At 40.9% G+C, this 21,484-nt stretch overlaps 1 protein-coding gene across 3 annotated transcripts in view; it reads left to right on the top strand.

The window, feature by feature from the left end:
* GABBR1 (gamma-aminobutyric acid type B receptor subunit 1) overlaps positions 1-21,002 on the top strand; it is a 28,231-nt gene extending 7,229 nt beyond the window's left edge. Inside the window, exons 7-24 of one of the 3 annotated variants that reach the window (XM_027876293.1) lie at positions 1,539-1,673; positions 2,193-2,363; positions 3,899-4,000; positions 4,267-4,332; positions 4,708-4,899; positions 8,804-9,058; positions 10,060-10,123; positions 11,334-11,411; positions 13,078-13,228; positions 13,828-13,960; positions 14,813-14,929; positions 15,108-15,215; positions 15,691-15,784; positions 16,638-16,765; positions 17,703-17,831; positions 18,191-18,334; positions 18,646-18,815; positions 20,819-21,002. In XM_027876293.1, the coding sequence (XP_027732094.1) occupies positions 1,539-1,673; positions 2,193-2,363; positions 3,899-4,000; positions 4,267-4,332; positions 4,708-4,899; positions 8,804-9,058; positions 10,060-10,123; positions 11,334-11,411; positions 13,078-13,228; positions 13,828-13,960; positions 14,813-14,929; positions 15,108-15,215; positions 15,691-15,784; positions 16,638-16,765; positions 17,703-17,831; positions 18,191-18,334; positions 18,646-18,815; positions 20,819-20,861 (2,280 nt within the window). In that variant the 3' untranslated portion in view covers positions 20,862-21,002. Of the gene's footprint in view, positions 1-1,538; positions 1,674-2,192; positions 2,364-3,898; positions 4,001-4,266; positions 4,333-4,707; positions 4,900-8,803; positions 9,059-10,059; positions 10,124-11,333; positions 11,412-13,077; positions 13,229-13,827; positions 13,961-14,812; positions 14,930-15,107; positions 15,216-15,690; positions 15,785-16,637; positions 16,766-17,702; positions 17,832-18,190; positions 18,335-18,645; positions 18,850-20,818 lie in introns of those variants that run through there. The other 2 variants (XM_027876292.1, XM_027876294.1) reach the window with 2 other exon arrangements.
* The last annotated feature ends 482 nt before the right edge of the window (positions 21,003-21,484 follow it).

Genomic DNA, 21,484 nt, shown 5'->3' with positions numbered 1-21,484 from the left:
GAGGGGAGAGTAGTGGTAATATGTGAGTCTCTTAGCCCATAATGAGTCAAATACATACTTGCCTGAACAATAGGTGTGGAAGAGAGAAAGGAAGTATAGGAAAAGGTGGAAAAGATGAAGAGAAAGATGAAAAGAAAAAGAGAGAGAGGGAGGGAGGGAGGGAGAGAGAGAGGAAGGGTAGTGCCCCACTCACAAGGAAAAGTAATGTTATATAGTGCTTTATTTTAAAAAAGGACTTTCATATGTACTATTTCATTGAAACATAGGTTATTGGTCATGACAACTTTTACCTTGGGTAAAAAATTAGAGGAATATTGAAGGGGTTCAAAATTTGGCACTGGGGAGAGGCAAGGAAAGGAACTGGGATAATAAGTGATGGCTATCTGGGAGAAGGGGGCCCCTAAGAGTGAAGAATAGTCTGGAAGAAGATTCTAGAAAATGAGAGGATGAGAAAAAAAAAAACCATCAGAATATTGTTGAGAACTGACCTTCATAGGGGGTGAGGGTAGGGTGGTTAAATTTTAATTGAATGTTGTTTCTTCACTTTGTGCTAACCTCCCTGTAGTTCCCTCTGATTTCCTGATTTCCTACAGTGGCCTAAATGTCAAACCTTAATGTGGAAGGAGTTATCTCCAGGGGGCCACATTTATTTCCTTTCTACCTGCCCCTATGTTTCACCATCTCCCGGCCCCTTGTGTTTCCTGCCTATCTCCCTTATGCCCCTGCTCCCCTGTTGGATTTCTGCAGCTTTTGAAAGGTCAAGCTTCAGTGTAAAGAGAACATGTACTGAGACCTGTGGCTCATACTTGCTCCCTTTAACCCCCTTTCTTTCTCTTTATTTACCCTTCTCCCTTTGTCTCCTCCTTTCTTCTATCACCTATCTTCTACTGTCAATTTCCTCTCCCAGACCTCTTTCCATTCTCTTCTGTACTCCCTATCTATTTCTTGTCCTCTGGTTCCTTTTTAGGTCCCTGATTTCCCCCATCTCTCAATTGTTTCTCTTTTCTAAAGTACCACTGAAAATGTCAGGACACAGTGGGGGGGGGGGGGGATAGCTGAGATTCCCATAGTGTCCCTCCTCTTGTCCTTTTCTCTTATCTCTTACCACTCCTGAAGAGAGATAAAGGAAAAATGTCGAGTGAGGAAGAGGAAATTTAAAGTGGGATAGGGGATTATGGGGATTTTATTTATATTCTTATTCATTCTTTTCTATTCATAGAGAAACCTTGAGACATCAATGTCTGAGGAAGGAGGGGAAAGTGTCTGGGGATCAGCAGAGAGGGACAAAAAGGAAAATAGTGTCATGGTTAAGAGGAGGGGAAAAATGGCATGAGAGGATGCTATTTGATAGAATAGAGAGGAAAATGGATGATAGGCAAGTACATCTGGAGAAGGAAGAGGGACAGAAGGGTAATGAAGGAAATAATCTCAAAGCAGGAATAGGGGATAATGATGTGTTAAATTGAAAGAGAATGGGAATGAAGGAGAGAGGTGTCTAAAGTAAGATTACTCTCTGATTTCCTACCTTTCCTATGCAGTGTGATCCTGGACAAGCTACCAAGTACCTATATGAGCTGCTCTACAATGATCCCATCAAGATCATCCTCTTGCCAGGCTGCAGCTCTGTCTCCACCCTTGTAGCAGAGGCTGCCAGGATGTGGAACCTCATTGTGGTGAGCTAGGGTGTGGGTATTTATCTAGGAAATTCAACCTGTAGGAGTGATTTAGTTGGGAGGTAGGGGCCATACTCTTTGACAGTATGAATGAATGCTTGGGATCTTGCTATTTTTGAGAACACCATGGGGAAAATGGTCCCAGGTTCAGAGACTACTGAAGACCAAATCTACAAATCTCCCACTCTGACTGGTATCCCAGAAATGTTAAGACAGTTATAGTTGCTTGAAATATGATACTTTGGGGGTTCAGCTAGTTTCTCTAGCAAGATGATTTAGTTAGATCTGGGGAAAAACTTCCCAATTTTGTGGTGAATATGAAACTTTTGTAGGAATGACTAAGAGAGTCATTGGTATCTCTTTCCATAGGACTATCTTGGCACAGAAGAAACCCTATGTCTGTATGAATAGTGAGAAGGGAGAAAAGGAGAGGGATTGATTTGACTTCCAATAACCCTTAATTGCTTAGACTCCGAGTTGAATTTTCAAGTCTTATTCTACCACTCTCATCTCTTTCAGCTTTCTTATGGTTCAAGCTCACCAGCCCTCTCAAACCGGCAACGCTTTCCTACTTTCTTCCGAACTCATCCATCAGCTACCCTCCATAATCCTACCCGGGTGAAACTCTTTGAAAAGTGGGGTTGGAAGAAGATTGCCACCATTCAGCAGACCACTGAGGTCTTCACTTCGGTAAGGGAGGGGGAGACTGGGTTCAGAAGTGGGGGTGAAGCTATCTAAACCACAGTGGGGAAGAATATAATGGGGGTCACTTCCTTATTGTAAATGAAGGATGGACAAGCATTTTATTAAGCACTTACTATGTGCTAAGCACTGTATTAAGTTCATAAAAACAGAAGTCATTTCTTAGGTGTAATAACTAAAGTTTCTAATCCAAGAGTTCTGTCATTCTTCTCTTGATGTTCTCACCTTGTAGATCAGAAGACAAATAATTGTTCAGATCTTTTGGAGATTAATCCCGCACTCAAAGATAGGAAAGGAACACAGAAACAAAAGTACAAATAGAGTCAGAAAGGAGAGGCAGGTGTGTGTGATTGTGAAAGTAAAGGGAGGAGGGGTGAACACAAAGAAAAGGAGGCTGGTAAACAAAGATACACAGATGATCATATACATTGGGTAAAATAGCCACATAGAAAAGGGCACTGACAATGGAAATGCTGAGAAAATTAATTGAAAGAGAAAGGCTGGAGTCGGAGTGGAGAAAAAAATACATAACTCTACACCTGAGGAAGAGAGACATCATTGGGTCTGTATTTATCTCTCTGATCTTATTCTTTTGGATCTGTGTCCACTCTCCTACTTAGCATTGCTTGTTTTCTTTTACTCTGGATACAACTCTGATTTTCTTGTCCATCTTTACACTTGTTTGTCCCTGTCCACTAATTATCTATCTATATCACCCCCTATAATGGAAACCCTCCATGGGTCTCCACTAACTTTTATGGCTTTCCCAATGACCTCTAGTCAATGAAGGTCCTATTCTACACTCTACTGATTTAAAAATCTGATCAGTTTTGTCCTAAAGGTTCCACCGGCAATCTCTAATCTTATTGACCCCCTTAGTCCTTTCTGCCACATAAGGATGCCCCTAGATTCAGTATCTCATATTCTTCCTAGTTCTGTCATTCTCATTCCTAAGCATAAATAGTTTAGGAAGGTTTATTTACCTTCTTAAAGGGTAGCAGAAAAAATTACAGATTCTACACAGGGGACAAGATACTATGGTACTGGGATAACTTTGTAGTTAGCTGACCAGTGGGATTACTGGCCCATTCTAAACTAATTTTCTCCTCAAACCTCATCTAGAATTTGAACCTGGTACTGAGGCCTCATGGTTTCTGCCATGAATAACTTAGGAAACAAATCCATTCTTTCTTTGAATTGTGTGTGTGTGTGCATTGAACTTGTTCTTCTGTCTGCTTTCTCCCTGTGGTTTTCATCAAGGATATAACTAAATAGGGGAGTAGATGAATGAGGAAACTGCCCTGAACACCACCCTGTACATAATACTCTGTATGTTTGAATGCCATTCCCTCCTATTTACAGTCTTTCCTACCTCACATGGCTCTGCCTTAGGGCAAAAGAGATCTTGTGGGGAGAGAGTGTACGAAAGAATGATTCTAAGAACACGTATTAGTTAATGCTTTTTGTCCTTACTCAAAGTATACTCCATTTTTCCCCCAATTGTTTGTTGCTCTCCTTATCAGACTTTGGATGATCTGGAGGAGCGTGTGAAGGAAGCAGGGATTGAGATTACTTTTCGCCAGAGCTTCTTTTCTGATCCAGCTGTGCCTGTCAAGAACCTTAAGGTATGATAGAAAAATAAATAGGGGTCTGGGACAACCTGAACCCTAGGAATTGGTGAAGATGACAAAAGTTGATTCGGGATTAGGGAGGAAAGTCAGCCTGGGCAACAAGAGATCTAGGTCCTGGTACTGAAAGGGAATGGTTTACATCTCACTAATTCAGTTAATATCAATCAGACACTTAACTATATGTGAATTACTGTATTAGGGACTTTGGGAGACTCACAGAGCTCTTTCAGGATCTCTGCCTCACTTCCTTCTTTCTGCAGCGCCAGGATGCTCGCATCATCGTGGGACTTTTCTATGAAACTGAAGCTCGTAAAGTTTTCTGTGAGGTGGAGCTGAACTCTGAAGGGGGAGGGTGGGCAGGGAGGACACATCAAGCCTTGGTTTCTTATGTTATCATTTTTGTGCTCTACTGTCCAAGCATTATTATGATTGTTTTAGTACCTGGTGGTCACATCTCCTAGTTTTTCTGCCATTACTTTCTTCAAATATCATTGTATTCTACCTCAGTTTCCTGTGGGGTCCTATGAATTAGTAGAGGGCATTAAGGAGGGACCTCTGAAGGGGAATTTATGGGCTTTTCCTGTTCTTTCTACCCCTGAAACTTGTACATGTCATGTTTTGCCTCTACTTTTTTCTCTTATTCTCAAGAGGATGGTCAGGGGTTAGAGCAAATCTTAGCCGTCCCTCTTCTCTATACTCAGGTTTACAAGGAGCGTCTCTTTGGAAAGAAGTATGTCTGGTTCCTCATCGGCTGGTATGCTGATAACTGGTTCAGAACCCCAGACCCAGCCATCAACTGCACCGAGCAGGAGATGGCAGAAGCAGTAGAGGGACATGTCACCACAGAGATCGTTATGCTAAATCCTGAGAACACTCGTGGTATCTCTAACATGGTGAGAAGTGTTTGAGTGTGGGTAGTTAGTAGGTATGTAAAGTGGGTCAGGGGTCTGGGTGAGGGGTTATAACTAAGAGAATGATGGTGTAACTGGAACTCAGGAGTCAGGGTTAGAGAATGTGGCCACTTTCCTGTTCTGAATGTGCTTGAATGGTACTTACTGTAGGGTCTGCCTCTGTTGTGGTTGCTCTGGAGATGGGTGGGGGTAGGGAATCAAGTTCTCAGTATGCTCAGTGTGCTACTGAAGGTGGGGGGGGGTGACTGTCACCATGGAGATGAAGAGAAGTTGGAACCGTGTAAAGGGAGGGCAGTGGAGTTAATACTTAGTTCCTTGGATGTGCAACTGTACCTTGCTTGGCAGTCATTCTGTTCCTGAAAAGCTGGTTATAAATCAGATTTAATTTTCCCAGGGACTTATATTACTTACATGTTTTATCCTTCTTTCTGATTGATACTCAGCCTGGTTTCTAATGCTTTCTTTAAATTTTTATGTTAAGTAGTTAATGGTTTGTAAATAAATACTTAAAAGAACTAAGGGAGTTAGTTAGTGAATGGGGTTTGTGTGTGTGTGTGTGTGTGTGTGTGTGTGTGTGTGTGTGTGTGTGTTTTTGTAAAGCAAAACAATCTAATTTATCTGTTTTGCATATTCTTATGTATATTGATTCAGTAAACATTTACTGAGAGCTTAGAAGGCAGGAGCCTTGCCCTTTAGGAATAAACAGTCAATTTGGGGAAACACAATGAACTACATAAAACATTAATGGCAACAATTCATGGCAATATAAAAGTGCCAATATGAGTGTTACAACTAAAGCTATGGGAGTTCAGAGAAGGGGGAGAATTGATATGGGCTGAAGAAGTTGGAGAAAGCTTCCCTGAGGTAATAAGATTGGCCTAGGCCTTGAAGGATGATGTTTAGAGGAGGGGCATGACAAATATTTAGAATTGGAAGGGAACTCAGGGGCCAACTAGTCCAATCCTTTCATTAAAATATATATATATTTATTTATTTTTAGTTTTCCATATTCATTTTTATAAGATTTTGAGTTCTAAATTTTTCATCCTCTGCCATCCCCCCTCCCCAAGATGGGCTATACATGTACAAGCATATTAAGCATATTTCCACATTAGTCATGTTATGAAAGAAGAATCAGAACAAAAGGGAAAAACCACGATAAAGAAAAAAAGAGAAAATAAGATGCTTTGATTTACATTCAGACTCCATCAGTTCTTTCTCTGGAAGTGGCTAACATTTTCCATCATGAGTCTTTTGGAATTGTCTTAGATCATTGCATTGCTGAGAACAGCTAAATCTATCAAAGTCCAATCCTTTCATTTTACAGGTGAGGAACCCTTGATCTCTTGAGAGATGAAGAGACTTGCTCAAGGTCACATAGGTAGTAAGTGACAGAGGCAAGGTTTGAACCCAGGTCTTCAGACTCCAAAAGTCACCCTGAGAGACAGTCAATTAGTTACAGAAAATAATTCCCCAATTCTTTCTCTTTCCCCTCTTACCTTCAGCGTAATGCTTGGATTTGGAAAACTCTTAATCCTCAGATGGAGAGATCTGAAAAATGAATCACCAAAGGGAGTTTGGGGAAAGTGGATAGAACCAGTCAACTGAGCCAAGAAAGGCTTTTTCATTCATTGAGTTCAGGACCTGTCAGTCATCCCTGCTCTGCAAATGAACTGCCAACTACAAGTATTCTGAAATAGGAAATAGGAATTTAATAGGCCTTTCAAAAAGGTTGCTCAGGCTTTGAAATTGGAAATGACAGGGAATTTGGTTTTGGTTGTTTGAGGGAACTGGTATCATGTAGATAGGTTCTAGAGTATGATAACATTCACCATCAAGGCCACCATACTAGGCTTGGTTGCTTGCTTAGAATAAGAACTAAAGTTATTTAGCTTTATCAAAGGGTAGAATTGGCCTTAATTGCCTAGGGAGTAGGCTTTAGGCATACTGAATAGGACAGAAAAATGGGGGCAAGTCAACGTATCCTAAGGGGAAAAAAATCTTCAAAGTAATGTGGGAAAGGGCCATTTGGCAGGGACCCAGAGTAACTATACTGTGAAATGTAAGGAACACCAGGGCCAGAGGGGCTTACATTCAGAAATAAGGCTAGGAAGCAAATTCTGGGAGGTACTGAGAATTCTCTTAGACCTTGAAACAGGTTCTGGGAAGGACTGTGAATTCTATCAGGCCCACTAGCTGGTTTTATGGGATTGTGAATCCCACCAGCTTGAGCAGCAGTGCCAAGCCAAGTCGATCTTGAGCCAGAAATTTCTGTATTTTGGTCTAGCATCCGTTCTCACACATCTAACCCAGACAAGGATGAGGTGAAGAAAAGGGAGGAAAAAGCTGGCTTCCTGTGAGCTATGCCAGCAAGCTGATCTCTGGCTAGGTGGTAGGAACAGAAATCTGTACTCTGTAGACTTGTTCATTTTTATGTGCTTTGTTTTGCTTATTGTTTTCTATTAGTTTCTCAGTAAAAGTTTCTTTTGAAAACTATGGCAAATTGGCAAAAGGAAATTTTCCACAAGTGTTAAAAGGCTAGGTAAATTAGGCTAGACAGTAGTGGCAGTGTTTATTCCAACTCAGAAATCAGTAGAACTAGGGCAGTTTTAAGGTAGGAAAATGGGAAAAGGGATTGTGAGTTTAACTGGGCTGGGTATTTGGTTGGGGTCATCACTTGTGGATGCTGATGCCTTAAATTGCCAAGGAATTTAAAATAGTGGTTAAGATAGATTGTAATGGGGAGAGAATGGAAAGAGGGAAACCATTTCAAAGGTGGATGTCATTGCTCAGGCCTGGAAAAGGAGAGTCACAGTGGGAATAAACAAGAAACAAATCTGAATGAGATCTCAAAGGGAGAACTGACAGGATTTGATCATTGGTTATAGAGAACAAAGAGGTGACATTGATTCCAAAGTTTTCAAGCCAGTATGATTGGGAGAATGGTGGAAATAGAGAAATTGTAAGGGAGAGCTAGTTTTTTGGGGGAAAGACTAGCTCAATTTTGGTCATAATGAATTTGAAGTAATGGGACATTCAAGTAGAGATGTTATATGTTGGTAATAAAAAAAAAAACAAAAAAAAAAACTAGACCTGAGGTGAGGTGTGCATAGGACTTAAAAGCTACAAAGGACCTTAGAAGTTATATAGTAGAGCAACCCTTTCATTTTATAAAGGAGTAAACAAGCTCATGGAACACAAATAATTTTCCTGAAGTAAATAGCAAAACAGGAATTCAAACTTACATCCTCTGATTCTAAATTCAATTTTCTTTTCACTCTCTTTCGAGGCCTTAAACTGATGAGTTCTGAGGGAAGTTTGTGTATCAATATAGAGGGAACCCTCTCAAACTTCTGCTTTTCTCTCCCTTCCCCCCTGTCCACATCCATTTTTCACCCTTTGCTGATCCTCAATAATCCAAAGTCTTTATGAATTAATCTAGTTATATATGGTTCTGTGGTAGGAGCTAATCAAACTAAATTAAAAAAACTCAGTGCCCTCATTCTACATATTTGTTTTATAAGCCATGACAGACATATGGATAGAGGCCAAAATAGATGGATAACAAGAAGGAAGCATGGTATGATGGAAAGAGTAAGGGCTCTGGGGTCAGAGGACCTGGGTTCAAATCTCCCCTTTGTCACTACTTGGGTGACCTTGGGTGACCTTAACTTTCCTGGACCTCAGTTTCCTCATCTGTAAAATGATGGGGTTTAGATTACATGGCTTCTAAGATTCTTTCTAGCTCTTAGACCTCTGATCCTCATTCATCCATTAAATGAATAAATATATGAATTAAATGGGGATTGAAGCAGGAATTGTGGAAATTGAATATGCCAATGAGAACCTGGCATATTAATTCCTTCTCTATTCCTTCCCTCATCAGACATCCCAGGAGTTTGTGCAAAAACTGACCCGGCGGTTGGGGAGCAAGAAAGCTGAGGAGACTGGTGGCTTTCAGGAGGCACCCCTGGCTTATGACGCCATCTGGGCTTTGGCTTTAGCATTGAACAAGACATCAGGGGGCAGTGGTATCCATTCAAGTGGTGGGGTGCGACTGGAGGACTTCAACTATAACAACCAGACTATTACAGACCAGATCTACCGGGCGATGAACTCTTCATCCTTTGAAGGCGTTTCTGTGAGTCTTGTCCCATACTTTGCTTTTCGCTAGGTTTTTTTTATCATTCAAAGACTTACCCTTTAAAATATCTTTCCTCTTTCAGATCCACAGTATACTTTTATTCAGAATAGATTTTTTTTTTAAATTTCCTTAGATAGCATGGACCTAACCTTCCTTTGCTCCCAGTCTCATTTTTGGCACTTGTCTGTCTGTTCCTCACCCCCTTAAAAAGTTACAGAAATAGCCAATATAAAGACGGCTAGATGGTACAGTGGATAGAATGCTGGACCTGGAGTCAGGAAGACCCGAATTAAAATGTTGCCTCAAAGACTTACTAGCTATGAGACCTTGGATAAGTCACTTAACCCTGCCTGTCTCGGTTTCCTCATCTGTAAAAATGGGAATAGTCATAGTACCTACTTCCCAGAGTTGTAAGGATAAAATGAAAAATGTATTTATAAAGCCTTTCACAAACCTTAAAGCTCTATATAAATTTTATTATTATAACAGAGAATTATTATTATTTTTATAAAAGAGAAAGTATTCAATTTCCTTTAGACCTGTTATCAGATTGCCACCTGATTTTCATGAGTCTCCTTAATATCATAGAATTTTTATCACTGGAAGAGAGTTTAGAGAGAATCTACACAAACATCTTCATTTTATAGATGAGGAAATTTAGGCCTATAGAGGTTTATGACTTGCCCAGGGTAATATAGCTAGCTTAAGGCAAAGGTAGAACTAGACCATAGGTCTCTCAACTCAGCCTAGTGCTCTTCATAATTTGAAGGTGATTTGCAGTCACAGATGCTTAGCTTTATCTCTTTAGGGGAATGATGTTTTAAAATCTAGGGTACTGACAACTGGGGTGTGTCCTATATATAGGAAAATACCATAAATAGCCTTTATTGAAAATATGAGAAATGAAAGTGCCCCTGATTTTCTTTTTTTTTTTTTCTGTCCTCCTTTTACCCATCCCTCCTCACTTCCCTCCTCCCATCCCCATTTCCTCTCTTTAGGGCCATGTGGTATTTGATGCTAGTGGTTCTAGGATGGCACGGACTCTCATTGAACAGCTGCAGGGTGAGGGCAAGGTTTGTGGGGAGGAGAATTGGGATGTGGGAGGGATCCTAAGTGGAGAGGGAGACACCAAATGGGGAGAGCTGTCAAGTGGAACACTGAGAAAAATGACAAGGTTATTTCATTTCCTTTTCCCCCCGTGCCCTGGCTTATCTCCTCCATTTCTCAGATTGAAGAAAGTGACAACCTTAAAATTTCTATCCATCCATCCATCCATCTTTCTATCTATAATTCACATATATGTAAACATATATGCACATATGTACATATATACACTATACCTATATATGTAACTCACTTTATAATTTAATAGCTTTGTTCTTAAACAGTTGTTTGTAAATTGAATTAATCCTATTTTCCCAATGACTTGTATTACCATTTCAGAGATCCTTTAACCTCATTTCTGATAGACCTTAAAATGCCAAGTGTCCTATATTAAATCTTCCCCACTCTCACTTTCACCCTCACTCTTCCAATCAAGGAGTTTTAATCTGTTTTTATGTTAATCTGTTTATGTTAAATTGTTAATATGTTTTAAATTTACAAAGAGTTCTAATTATTTCAAACAGCATTGCCATCTAAATGATCACTTTTTTTTTTTGGTAATGCCAACCACCACCTTGCTTTTTAAGTTTGACATTTCTATAAATTTATGAATCAATGTTGTATTGGATTTTCTTAATGTGAGTTTTCCTGTATGATCAATAAGCTTCTCTGAATTAATTTACCTTCTCCAGTCCTTGGTAAAGAGAATTATTTCTTGAGCCTCTTTGAAAAGCTCCTTTTTTTCTACCCTATCCCCTTATTTTTGTGTCCACGATGAGAAAAAAAGAAAGATATTTAGCTACAATGGAAGGGATATAAGGTAGTGCCTGCAGAAGCTGCCTAAAACAGAGAATGGCAGGAAGGAGTGTGAGACATTGGAATAGGTAACTGAGAAAAGTTGTGGAGCACCCTTCTCTAGAGAATTTTAGAACTAGGAGAGATTCTTGTCTGCCTGAGCTGGCTTAGATGTGCTGTACTACTTTCATAGAGATAAATGAAATGAACACTCCCAAAATCCTTTTGATTCTAAACTTGACATCCCTAGGGTCAGATAGAAGAGAAATCAAAGACAATGGCAGTGCAGCTTTTCAGGACATGGGGAGAGAAGGGGATTCAGGTTGTTTTCTAAATTCCTCTTGTGCCTACTCTCTTCCTTTCTCACTTCTAGGTGGAAAATACATGCAGATTGGCTACTATGACAGCACCAAGGATGACCTCCACTGGCTGGGTGCTGACAAGTGGATTGGTAAGTGACACCTGTTGTCTTTTTTGTGACTTTATTTCCTACATCCCTTGTCCTTCTGAGAAGGGAAAAAACAAACAGGCCATTAATGTTGGTGGAGGTGGGGGAAGGCTATCGCTAGAACGTGGCAGCTATAGCACAGGACCCAGGATCAGGAAATTGGAGGGAAACTGAAAAAGATTCTTATCTTGGTGAAGAACTATTGGAGTAGTTCATGGAGCAGCAAGAGAGTCACAGATTTTAGCAGTAGGTGTACTGAAGTATAGGGTTGGGGCCTACCACCATTGGTATGTGGTGGTTAAAGGAAGGAAATAGTTTTCATATTGAGAGTTTCTGATATAGTGGAAAGACCATGAGTATAAGAGAATTTGTGTTCTCTTCCACTAGCTGGATGTGTGACCTTAGGCAAAATACTTAACTTTTCAGTGCTTCATTTTCTATATTTGTAAAATAAGGTGATTGGTCTAGACAATATCTAAGACTCTTTATAAATTTAATATTTTATTCTTCTGCAATTCTAAATTCTAGTGCTATCATGGAAAAATTCCAGACAATCTAAACCCCTGAATTGTCTTGAGATCAAAATTCAGGGAGCAAACTGGGGTGTTTATCCTGTAGAAGAGAAGGCTAAGGAGTGACCTATTTTTGTCTGCAAGCACATAAAAAGTTTTAAGTGAGAAGAATGTTACATAGTATTCTTCATTTATGTGTAAATTAGCTTAAATTAAAATAGAGATTAATACTTGGTTAAAAAGAAGAGTTTCAGAGGGGAAAAACTTTGAGGTGGGTAACTGAGGGTAAATATATAGTCTCTGTCCTAAAGATGTTTAAGAGAAAGATAAGAAGCTAACCAAGCATTTGTCCCTAATGGTTTAGTTTATTGATACCCCATATTTTTCTTTTTGGTGTTTCAGCACTTTGTTGTTTTATTTAAATATAGCCTCTTCCCTCCTAAGTATTGTATGCATATGATATGTATGTATCTATAAATATATACATGTAATATATATATGTGCGTGTATATGTGCATATATACACACATACAGTATATGTATATATCCAATATATATTTATATTTTATTTAAAGTGAATTATTTTGGAGAACTTTGGGAGAATTTTGTGATACCCCTTAAGGAATTTGTAGATACTTTGAGGTATTGTGACTTAGATATTCTGTCCAAAAGCAGACATTGGACTAGATAATATGTTCAAGATTTTTTCCAGCTCTGTGATTCTTTAGTTCTCTTGCTTGATGACTTTTTGATTCAAGCCTAGAAGAAACCTCTTTTAGTCCACCCTTTTATCCGATCCTGACTGTGCCCTGCTCCTTTCACTGTCCTGCACCTCCTTTTGCTTAAGAAATGGAAACTTTACAACCTACTTTGGTGATGAAAGTCAGCATCTCTCCCAGTTCTGTCTGTTAGGAATGTTTGTTTCCATAGTGTAACTTCTAGATCTTTTGCAGCCTCCTTCCTTTCTTTAGTGGGATTAGGATTTCATATATGTGTGTATATTTATGTATATGTATGTATATGTATACATATGCATATATTATACATAAATATACATATATTTATATTTTTTTCCAGAGACATTTGCTTCAGATCCCTCACCTTTTAAGGTTCTCTCCTTTTTTTCCTTTTCTGTTTCATTTCCTTTTCCAATCCAGGAGGGTCCCCCCCAGCTGACCAAACCGTGGTCATCAAGAGATTTCGTTATTTGTCCCAGAAGCTCTTTATCTCAGTCTCAGTACTATCCAGTTTGGGCATCGTGCTGGCCATCGTATGTCTGTCCTTTAACATCTACAACTCTCATGTCCGGTCAGTTCCTTTTACACCTTTCTCTTTCCCTCTCTTTTTTTTGTCTTTACCTCTCAAATGACCACTGTGGCCTCTACCCATCAGTCTACCTATGAATGGATATCATGGTAGAAACAAAACTTTGCCTCATCATAAAGCCATGTACCCCAAGGGTGTCTGCCCAGTGTTGGCTCACTGACTTCCCAGTTAGCACTTGAATTAAAGGTAGGGATGTAGGCTATAAATTCCTTCCTATCCTTAAATCATCTATCTGGGGGAAAAATGCCCCCTCAGGATCACATTAAAGCACTGATGGATGCTAAGCAAAATGTAGACTCAAGGATACTTGTGACACTGTTAGGCCCTCTGTAGCTCTACCTTTTGCCCACTTATGAATATAGTCCTTTCCATTCTTCCTTCCTAGTGTTAAAGAGAGAAATTTCTATCTATATCCAAAGACTGATCTGCCCTTAACCCGATTTCTCTCAAGCCTTTTAAAGCCTGCTTTCCTGTGGTCCCATGATCTCCATGCCTGGGCTTAAACCTGTGGTGTTGAGTAGGAAAGATGGAGTTTATCCACAGAAGGGTAATTGGTCTTCCCCTTCCCCCCTTTGTTCTAGGTATATCCAGAACTCACAACCTAACTTGAACAATCTGACTGCTGTGGGCTGCTCTTTGGCCCTAGCTGCTGTCTTCCCACTTGGGCTAGATGGCTACCACATTAGGGCAGGCCATTTCCCCTTTGTTTGTCAGGTAAGGACCTTTGATCCTGGAAATTGTGTCCTACTACCATCTTACTTAAGATATCTCTCATGCTTTATTTTCTCTTTTTTTTTCCTTTCCCCTACAACTTTGTCCTTCATATTCCTTTCCTCCACCTAGTGATATCTCATGCTTATCTCTGCCTGACTATTCAAGTCCTTCCCAACCTTTTTCATTTTGCAATAAATTCCAGGGAATAGCATAGTGAACAAAGAAATGGCCTTGGAATCAGGATGTTTTGGTTTCAAGTCCTACTTCTGGCTGTGTGATCCTGGGGCAGGTCCATTACTCTGAGTACCCCAGGCAACTCTGCAACTATAAGTTGCAAATCAGGTGCCAATCCACATTGGTTCAGGTAGTAACCCAAATGGGAGCTCCCTACATGATGAAATTCTATAAAAAACATGAAAAGGATTCCAAAGTCACTATTAGACTATATGTGAGTAGAAGATGAAGTGGAGGGAAAGAAAATGAATGCATGGACAAGAAATCCATTAGGACAACATCCCTGTGGTGTAGTAGGGCTTCAGGATAAGAATAGAAGGCTTACAAGAGGGAGCCCCACATTGGGTTGGGGAGCACTTTATTATAACTACCCTGTGTCTATTTTTTTGGCACTCTTCACTCTTTCCCGTCTCCTTTTCTCCATCTTTCTTTATGTCTGACTCCTCATATCTTGTGTGTACTCTCTCTCAACCTTCTTCCTTCTCTATCTACTCCACCATCTTCAACTCCTCTGTTCAAGTCTCTCCCTTGTTCCCTTATTCCTTACTTGCCTTGGGCCCCTCCCTTTCTTCTCTCCACTTTCCACAATGCATGTGCATGTTCTTTTTCTTTCCTTAGGCCCGCCTCTGGCTTTTAGGCCTGGGCTTCAGTCTGGGGTATGGCTCCATGTTCACTAAGATCTGGTGGGTCCACACAGTATTCACAAAGAAGGAAGAGAAAAAGGAAAGAAGGAAGGTGAGCTGACCTGCCCTCTCCCTTAACTCTCTGTCAAGCCTAGCCTCCCTTATCTCTATCTCCTGATCCTTGTTAGGAATCACTGATAGACCTTTGGTGGTATTGAAGGTGGGGAGTGGCTGAATCCCAGGGAGGGGGGGTCTCTCTATTATTAATTGCCATGTCTTCTTTGGCTCAGACTCTAGAATCCTGGAAACTTTATGCTACAGTGGGGCTGCTGGTGGGACTGGATATTTTCACATTGGTTATTTGGCAGATTGTGGATCCCTTACATCGAACTATTGAGGTACACTTAAAAAGCTATGGAGTTGGAACTGAAGGGGCTGAGGGCAATTCATAAAGTCATTGATCTTGTTAGAAATTAGTTCAGAAGACCTTAGCAGAGATAATTCTCTGACCCCCACTAGGCATTGGAGAGACCCTTCTCCCCTTAGAAGGAGTTCTATCAAAGGTTTATTTATTATACAGTTTTGGAGGGGCGAAGGAAGCAGAAGACCTAAGGTATTATGTAGATAGTAATCAAGTAGGGTGCATTTAAGGAACTAGTACTCTCAAAAATGGGGAGCTGGGATTTGGGGGTGGGGATGGGGAAGGAACACTCACAGACAGAACAGAAACTGGGAATGTTATTGAGTGGGAGGTACTGGTATTGAGGATAACTTATTCAGAGAAAGGGGAAAAGTTAGAGACCATATCCTAGACAGGAAGTAGAATGTGAGAAGTGGTAGCCTTTGTACCTATGGTCCCATTTTTCCCTATAGTCTTTCACCAAGGAGGAGCCAAAGCAAGATATTGATATCTCCATTCTACCCCAGCTGGAGCACTGCAGCTCCAAGAAGATGAATACTTGGCTCGGTGGGTGGGGCATGGGGGAACCTGGAGGTGAAAGTGGTCATGAAAACAGAAGGGAGGAGGACAGGAACAGTAAAGGGGGTTGGGGGGAATGGGTAGGAATCACCTGGGGCAAGATGCACAAAGTTTTAACATTTTAAACAACTTGGATTGCATATCTCCCAAGCAAAAGTATTTCATATAATAAAGACCTTTCCAAGAATGGAAGAAAATTTGTCTCTGTCTGCAAGGAACTGAAACTCTAAGATAGAGATATGAGTCACACTTCTGTAGTGGCAGAGGAATAAGCTGGGACTACCTTATCGACAAGTATATACCATCTGTGACTGGCAAGTCATAGGCTTCATTTTCCTTTGGTTTAGTTGGTGTTGCTGTGTTCTATAGCTACAGACTATATCCCTAACCCTGGAAAGTCCTGTTACCCATACACCTTGTTTGTTGTTGGCTACCAGAATAGGTGATCTGGAAAGCCAGTATGTACAGTTTAGTATAGTCCATCACCATTACTGAGAAAAAAAAACCCAACAACTTGGAGCATATGTCCTGCTGAAAAGAGACCAGCAGTGTCACCTTATGTTCAAAGGATAGCACTTTATAGGGAAAAGGGAATAAGGTTTAGGGAAGATGAGTGGGAGGTGGGGTCAATGTGGGAGGGAGGGAAGAAAGGATTGGTGGTGCTACTGGATTAGAGAGGCTAGAAAGGTCACCCTTCTCTTTGCTTTAATGATAAATTATGGAACTATTATAAAAGATGGCAGCTGGTGAAGGATTAGGGAAGTCAGGGGGATTGGGGAAGAAATAGATGTTGGGAGGGAGTGAAGATCAATGTTTTCCATGTGACCTTTTTAATCCCTAGGTATCTTCTATGGGTATAAGGGACTGTTGCTGCTGCTTGGGATTTTCCTTGCCTATGAGACCAAGAGTGTCTCCACTGAGAAAATCAATGACCACCGTGCCGTTGGCATGGCAATCTACAATGTGGCGGTGAGCCACTTTGATGTGATCTCTGAATTAGTGGCCTATGACTACATATGGGTATATCATTCCAGGACTCAGAAATGGAGTTCTGATAACATGAAGGCTGTGGAGCCTAAGATCAGAGCCTTAACCAAGAATTTGTGATACTAGAGCAAATTCACTTGGAGTGGGTAGGGTGGTGGGGAAAGAGGGGGAGAATGGAAATTGGGGGAGGTGGCATAGTCTTCCCTAGGTACAGTCATACAGAAAAAGGAGTTGACTCATCCCCCAGGGAGCCTGGCTCATGCCTCTGTGGCATAGAAAACAGTCCCTGACCTTTCCATAGGAAGAGTTACAGAGGAGAGATGATAGTAGAGTGATACCACCTCTAGGAGATTGGGATGGGTGGCCTTGGACTGGGAGATGCATTGAACTGGGACACATAGGCTGGAAACATACCTCCCATTGTTAGCACCCTGGGTAGAGGCACCCTTACTATGGCTCTGCCTAAGATTCATAGTAAGTCTAAAAGAAATGGATTCTACTCTGCCTCTTCACAGTGCTTTGTTCACAGTAGTCATTTAATAAGTGGTTATTGAATGAAATTAAATGTCTTTCCATTTCTGAGGCAGATGGGGAATACCACATGTGTGTGTAGGCTGATTCTATGCCTACCTATTGGCTATACTCATATCTCCAAGGAAGCAGAAGGGAGAAGGGGATTGGTCAGATCTGGAGAAAATGATTGGTGGGAAAAGTTTCTTTGAAATTCATCTCCAAATCAGTGGTTACCATGATCCCTGACAGAGGTTATCTCTAATGAGATAGCCAATACCCAACATGCTTTCCTCAGTAGCTCCCCAAACTGGCATTGTGGTAAGAATTAGGGAGGCAGAAAACTTGTCCCACATCTTATTGGACTCTAAAATTCCTAGTGTCTTTAATCTCTTATTGTCTTTTTCAGGTCCTGTGTCTCATCACTGCCCCAGTCACTATGATCCTGTCCAGTCAACAGGATGCCGCTTTTGCCTTTGCTTCTCTTGCCATTGTATTTTCCTCCTACATTACCCTGGTTGTGCTTTTTGTGCCCAAGGTGAGGCTTTGGAATAAGAGGAAGGTGTTTTTCTTAATGAATTCCTCTTTCTTAATCTGGATTTATCCGTGTTTTCTAACTCCTTCTTGACTCTATTTCTGTCCTTTTATTTTTTGTTTCCCTTTTCCTTAACCCTCTTTCTTGTTCTATCTTGTATTCTATCCCTTCCCATAACCCAGGAGATCTCCCTCTCCCTCCACATACTTTCTAGATTCTATGATTCTACCCTTCTCCTTTCCCATTCTTGTCTCTGTGCTGCTGCTGTCCACTTAACTTCATTCCTTGCTTTTCTTTCCCCACCTTTGCCATTAGACTCAGCTGAGTGTTTTGTTGTTCCTTTCTGTACCAATTCCCTTCAGATGCGGAGGCTGATCACCAGAGGAGAGTGGCAGTCTGAAGCCCAAGACACCATGAAGACAGGTTCATCTACTAATAACAATGAGGAAGAGAAATCACGGCTCCTAGAGAAAGAGAATCAGGAGCTAGAGAAGATCATTGCTGAGGTGGGTGCTGGAGTCTAAAGGAAGGTCAGCTTGTGATTCTGAAGGACAGGTAGTTTTGGGAAGAAGTGTTTGTGGGGTTTATATTTTATTATATTGTATTTATATATGTTGAAAGCTTTCAGTTCTTATTTTCCCCCTTCAGTTCATTTCCTTCTGACTCCTTTTATCTCTTGCCATTCTCCTGGTATCCTCTTCCTTCCCTCTTCTTCAATTCCCTCTTCCTTTTTTCCTACATCTTTGCCTCTCCTTCAACATTCCCTCCCTACTCACTGTCATCTCTTTCCCTTCTGCTCTTGTTTTTCTGTCACTAGAAAGAGGAACGTGTCTCTGAACTTCGCCATCAACTCCAGTCTCGGCAACAGCTCCGTTCACGGCGTCATCCCCCAACTCCCCCAGACCCTTCAGGGGGCCTTCCTTGTGGTACCTCTGAGCCTCCTGACCGGCTCAGCTGTGATGGAAGCCGGGTCCATTTGCTCTATAAGTGAGGGAATGGGAATGAGGGGAAGGAAAGTAGATAAGGGATTTTTTGGGGGGGGGGAGTGGGGAGAGGGAAGCAGGTGGGATGGGGGGAAGTGGGGAAAGATTTGGAGAACTTTGGGGAGAAATAGGGAAAAGCCCTCATCCCCAGGGGACAGGAATGGGCTTTCTAATCCCACTGCTGTCTGTCTGTCTCTCCTATCGTAGCTTGGGTTTCCAGTACTCTGGGAAACAAGCCTCTTTCCTCACACCCACACATCTTCATGTCTTGCTTTATTACCTCAGCTCTAATTGCTCTTGGTTATCTCTTGACACATACATATTCATCGCTGCCATCTCCTGTCTTCTTGTGACTCACATCTAATTCCATCTCCTATCCACTTAACTCATCTAATTCATACTTATTGTGTCTTCTGGACCCCTCATCCCATGTGCTATGTACCTTTTTGTACTTTCATACACCCATAGTTCTCCCTACTTTATAAATGTGTTTTTTCCTTCTGTCTCACCATTGTTTTCTCCAGTATTGGGCCATCTCTGCTAAACTTAGCATCTTTGTGTTTTTTCACTCTTCTCCCTGCTCCCTCCACACATGTTCAGGCTCTTCCATTTGCCCTTCTTACTTTGCCCACATTCTCCTTTTCCTTGCCCAGGCTTATTTGCACTTTTGCCTCTGGCTTGTTCTTGCCCTTGCTCACCATTGCATCTAGATTCTTCCCACACATCTTTGCTCACAAACATACTTGGTTTGCATTCAATTCAACAAGTGTATTTTAAGGATTTAATATGTTCTAGGCACAGAGAAAGATGAAAAAACCACCTAGTCCCTGTCCTTGTGGAACTTACAGTGTGGTAGAGATTAGATATGTTAATAATCAGTTTTAATACAAGTTAGAGTATTATAAACACATAGGAAAGGTCAGGGTGACATGAGCAATTGAAGGATCATTTGTGGCTAGAGATGTCCAGCAAATCAGAGAAGCAGTGTGATATGGTGCATAGGGAACTGACCTTGAAACCAGGAAGACCTGGGTTCAAGTCCTGACTCTGACATGTACTAGCTGTGTGACATTGGGTGAGTAACTTAAGCTCTCAGTGCTCTTGCCAACCCTCTAAGACCATAAGTTGCAGAGAAGGTGCCAACCTGCACTGATAGCTTTCTCACTTAAGAATCCCCTATACCAATAAAATCACAGGTTTGATCCTTATCCCTATGTTCAACATTACATATGTGCTCTTGTCATTGTCATTGTGCTCATGGTCATGTGTACTTTTACATATGCCCCTATCTGCAAGTGCTATAACTAATGCTTTCTCTATACATGCTCAGTCACCACTGTACTTTCACAACCACACATTCACTTTTCCTGTATATTCTCATTCATAAACCCTGTGCCCCTCCTATACATTCTTTGTTCATGTTGATGGATTTTCTCTCCTTCTATGCTTATTTGCTTTCTCTTGCTCACCCATACCCATGCTATAACCACAATTTTTCTCCCCTCACATGATACTCACCTTCCTTTAGTCACAACTGCTTAGCACTCTATCCATATTCATATCTGTCCTCCCTGTGATCCTTCCCTTCTGACACAACTCCTTTGGGCTTAGGTTTTGGGGAGAATTGATGGAGAAGGCATAGGGGGCACAATGGAGCTACTTCTAATGGCTAGCTGGCAAGCAATCTTGACCTGAAGGAGGGGTGCCTTCAACAACTAGGATAAACAGACGAACACATTGGGCATGGATATTTCCTCATATTGTGGTGTCTTTTGGGGAAAATTCTCCTAGGCCTTCAATAAACCAGAGATCAATGTGACACATGGCATCTCTTCCTTCCTCTATTGTTGAGAAAGGAACAAACACCTCTTTATCTTGGAGCGGACAGAAGGAATTACTTAAATTTTAAGTCAATGAGGAGACATTAAGGAGAAATTTTTTTTTTGGGAGAGGGTGGTAGTCAGCTGCTGTTTAGAATCATTGAGGGGAGAAACAACTCCTTAATAGGAAGAGTCTCCACATCCTGAAGCATGTTTCCATCAGAGTTTGAGAAGTCTCCTCTGCACTTAAAATACAATGAGAACATCTGTAGGAGATGAATGAAATGGCATTATAAGGAATCCTTCAGCAGTAAGTTTCTTTGAACACTGCTTCCTAGAGAAAAAAAAAAGTTTGAGGGCAGTGAAATAAAATCTTTATTATTTAATGACCAAAAGATAAGACTTTGCTGCTTAGATTTTTGTATCCTGTGAGCTCCCAGGCACTCTTTCTTTGTAGGGAGGTATCTCTTGGCCCTTACTTTTTTTATTTCAGAACTTAAGATTTATGCCTCTCCCTGACCACATGGCAGAGAGGTGCTTGGCCCCAGACATCCTATTTAAAGCTAAAGAGAATTAATCATTTCCAATTCACTAAATTATTATATTATATTGTATTATTATAAAGACAGAAGGAACATAGTTGATATCTACCAAATCCCATCTTCTTCTGATATAACTTCAAGGGAGAAAGGAAGAGAAAGAAAAGAACTATTGTCTGGATAATCCCTGTTAGGCAGCATACAGAAAGAGAAGTGGTCTACCACCATTCTCATGCAAAAATTAAAAGTTTGAGGGTGGAGTTGTTTCAGTGGCTGAGCTCACAAAGGGGAAATCAGAGTCTCCCTTAGCATGA

The sequence above is a fragment of the Vombatus ursinus genome, unplaced genomic scaffold (genome assembly GCF_900497805.2).
Source record: "Vombatus ursinus unplaced genomic scaffold, bare-nosed wombat genome assembly UNPS02014811.1, whole genome shotgun sequence".
Classification (NCBI taxonomy): Eukaryota; Metazoa; Chordata; class Mammalia; order Diprotodontia; family Vombatidae; genus Vombatus; species Vombatus ursinus.
The sequence above is the reverse complement of the archived record's forward strand: the minus strand, read 5'-3'. Positions and strand labels throughout refer to the sequence as shown.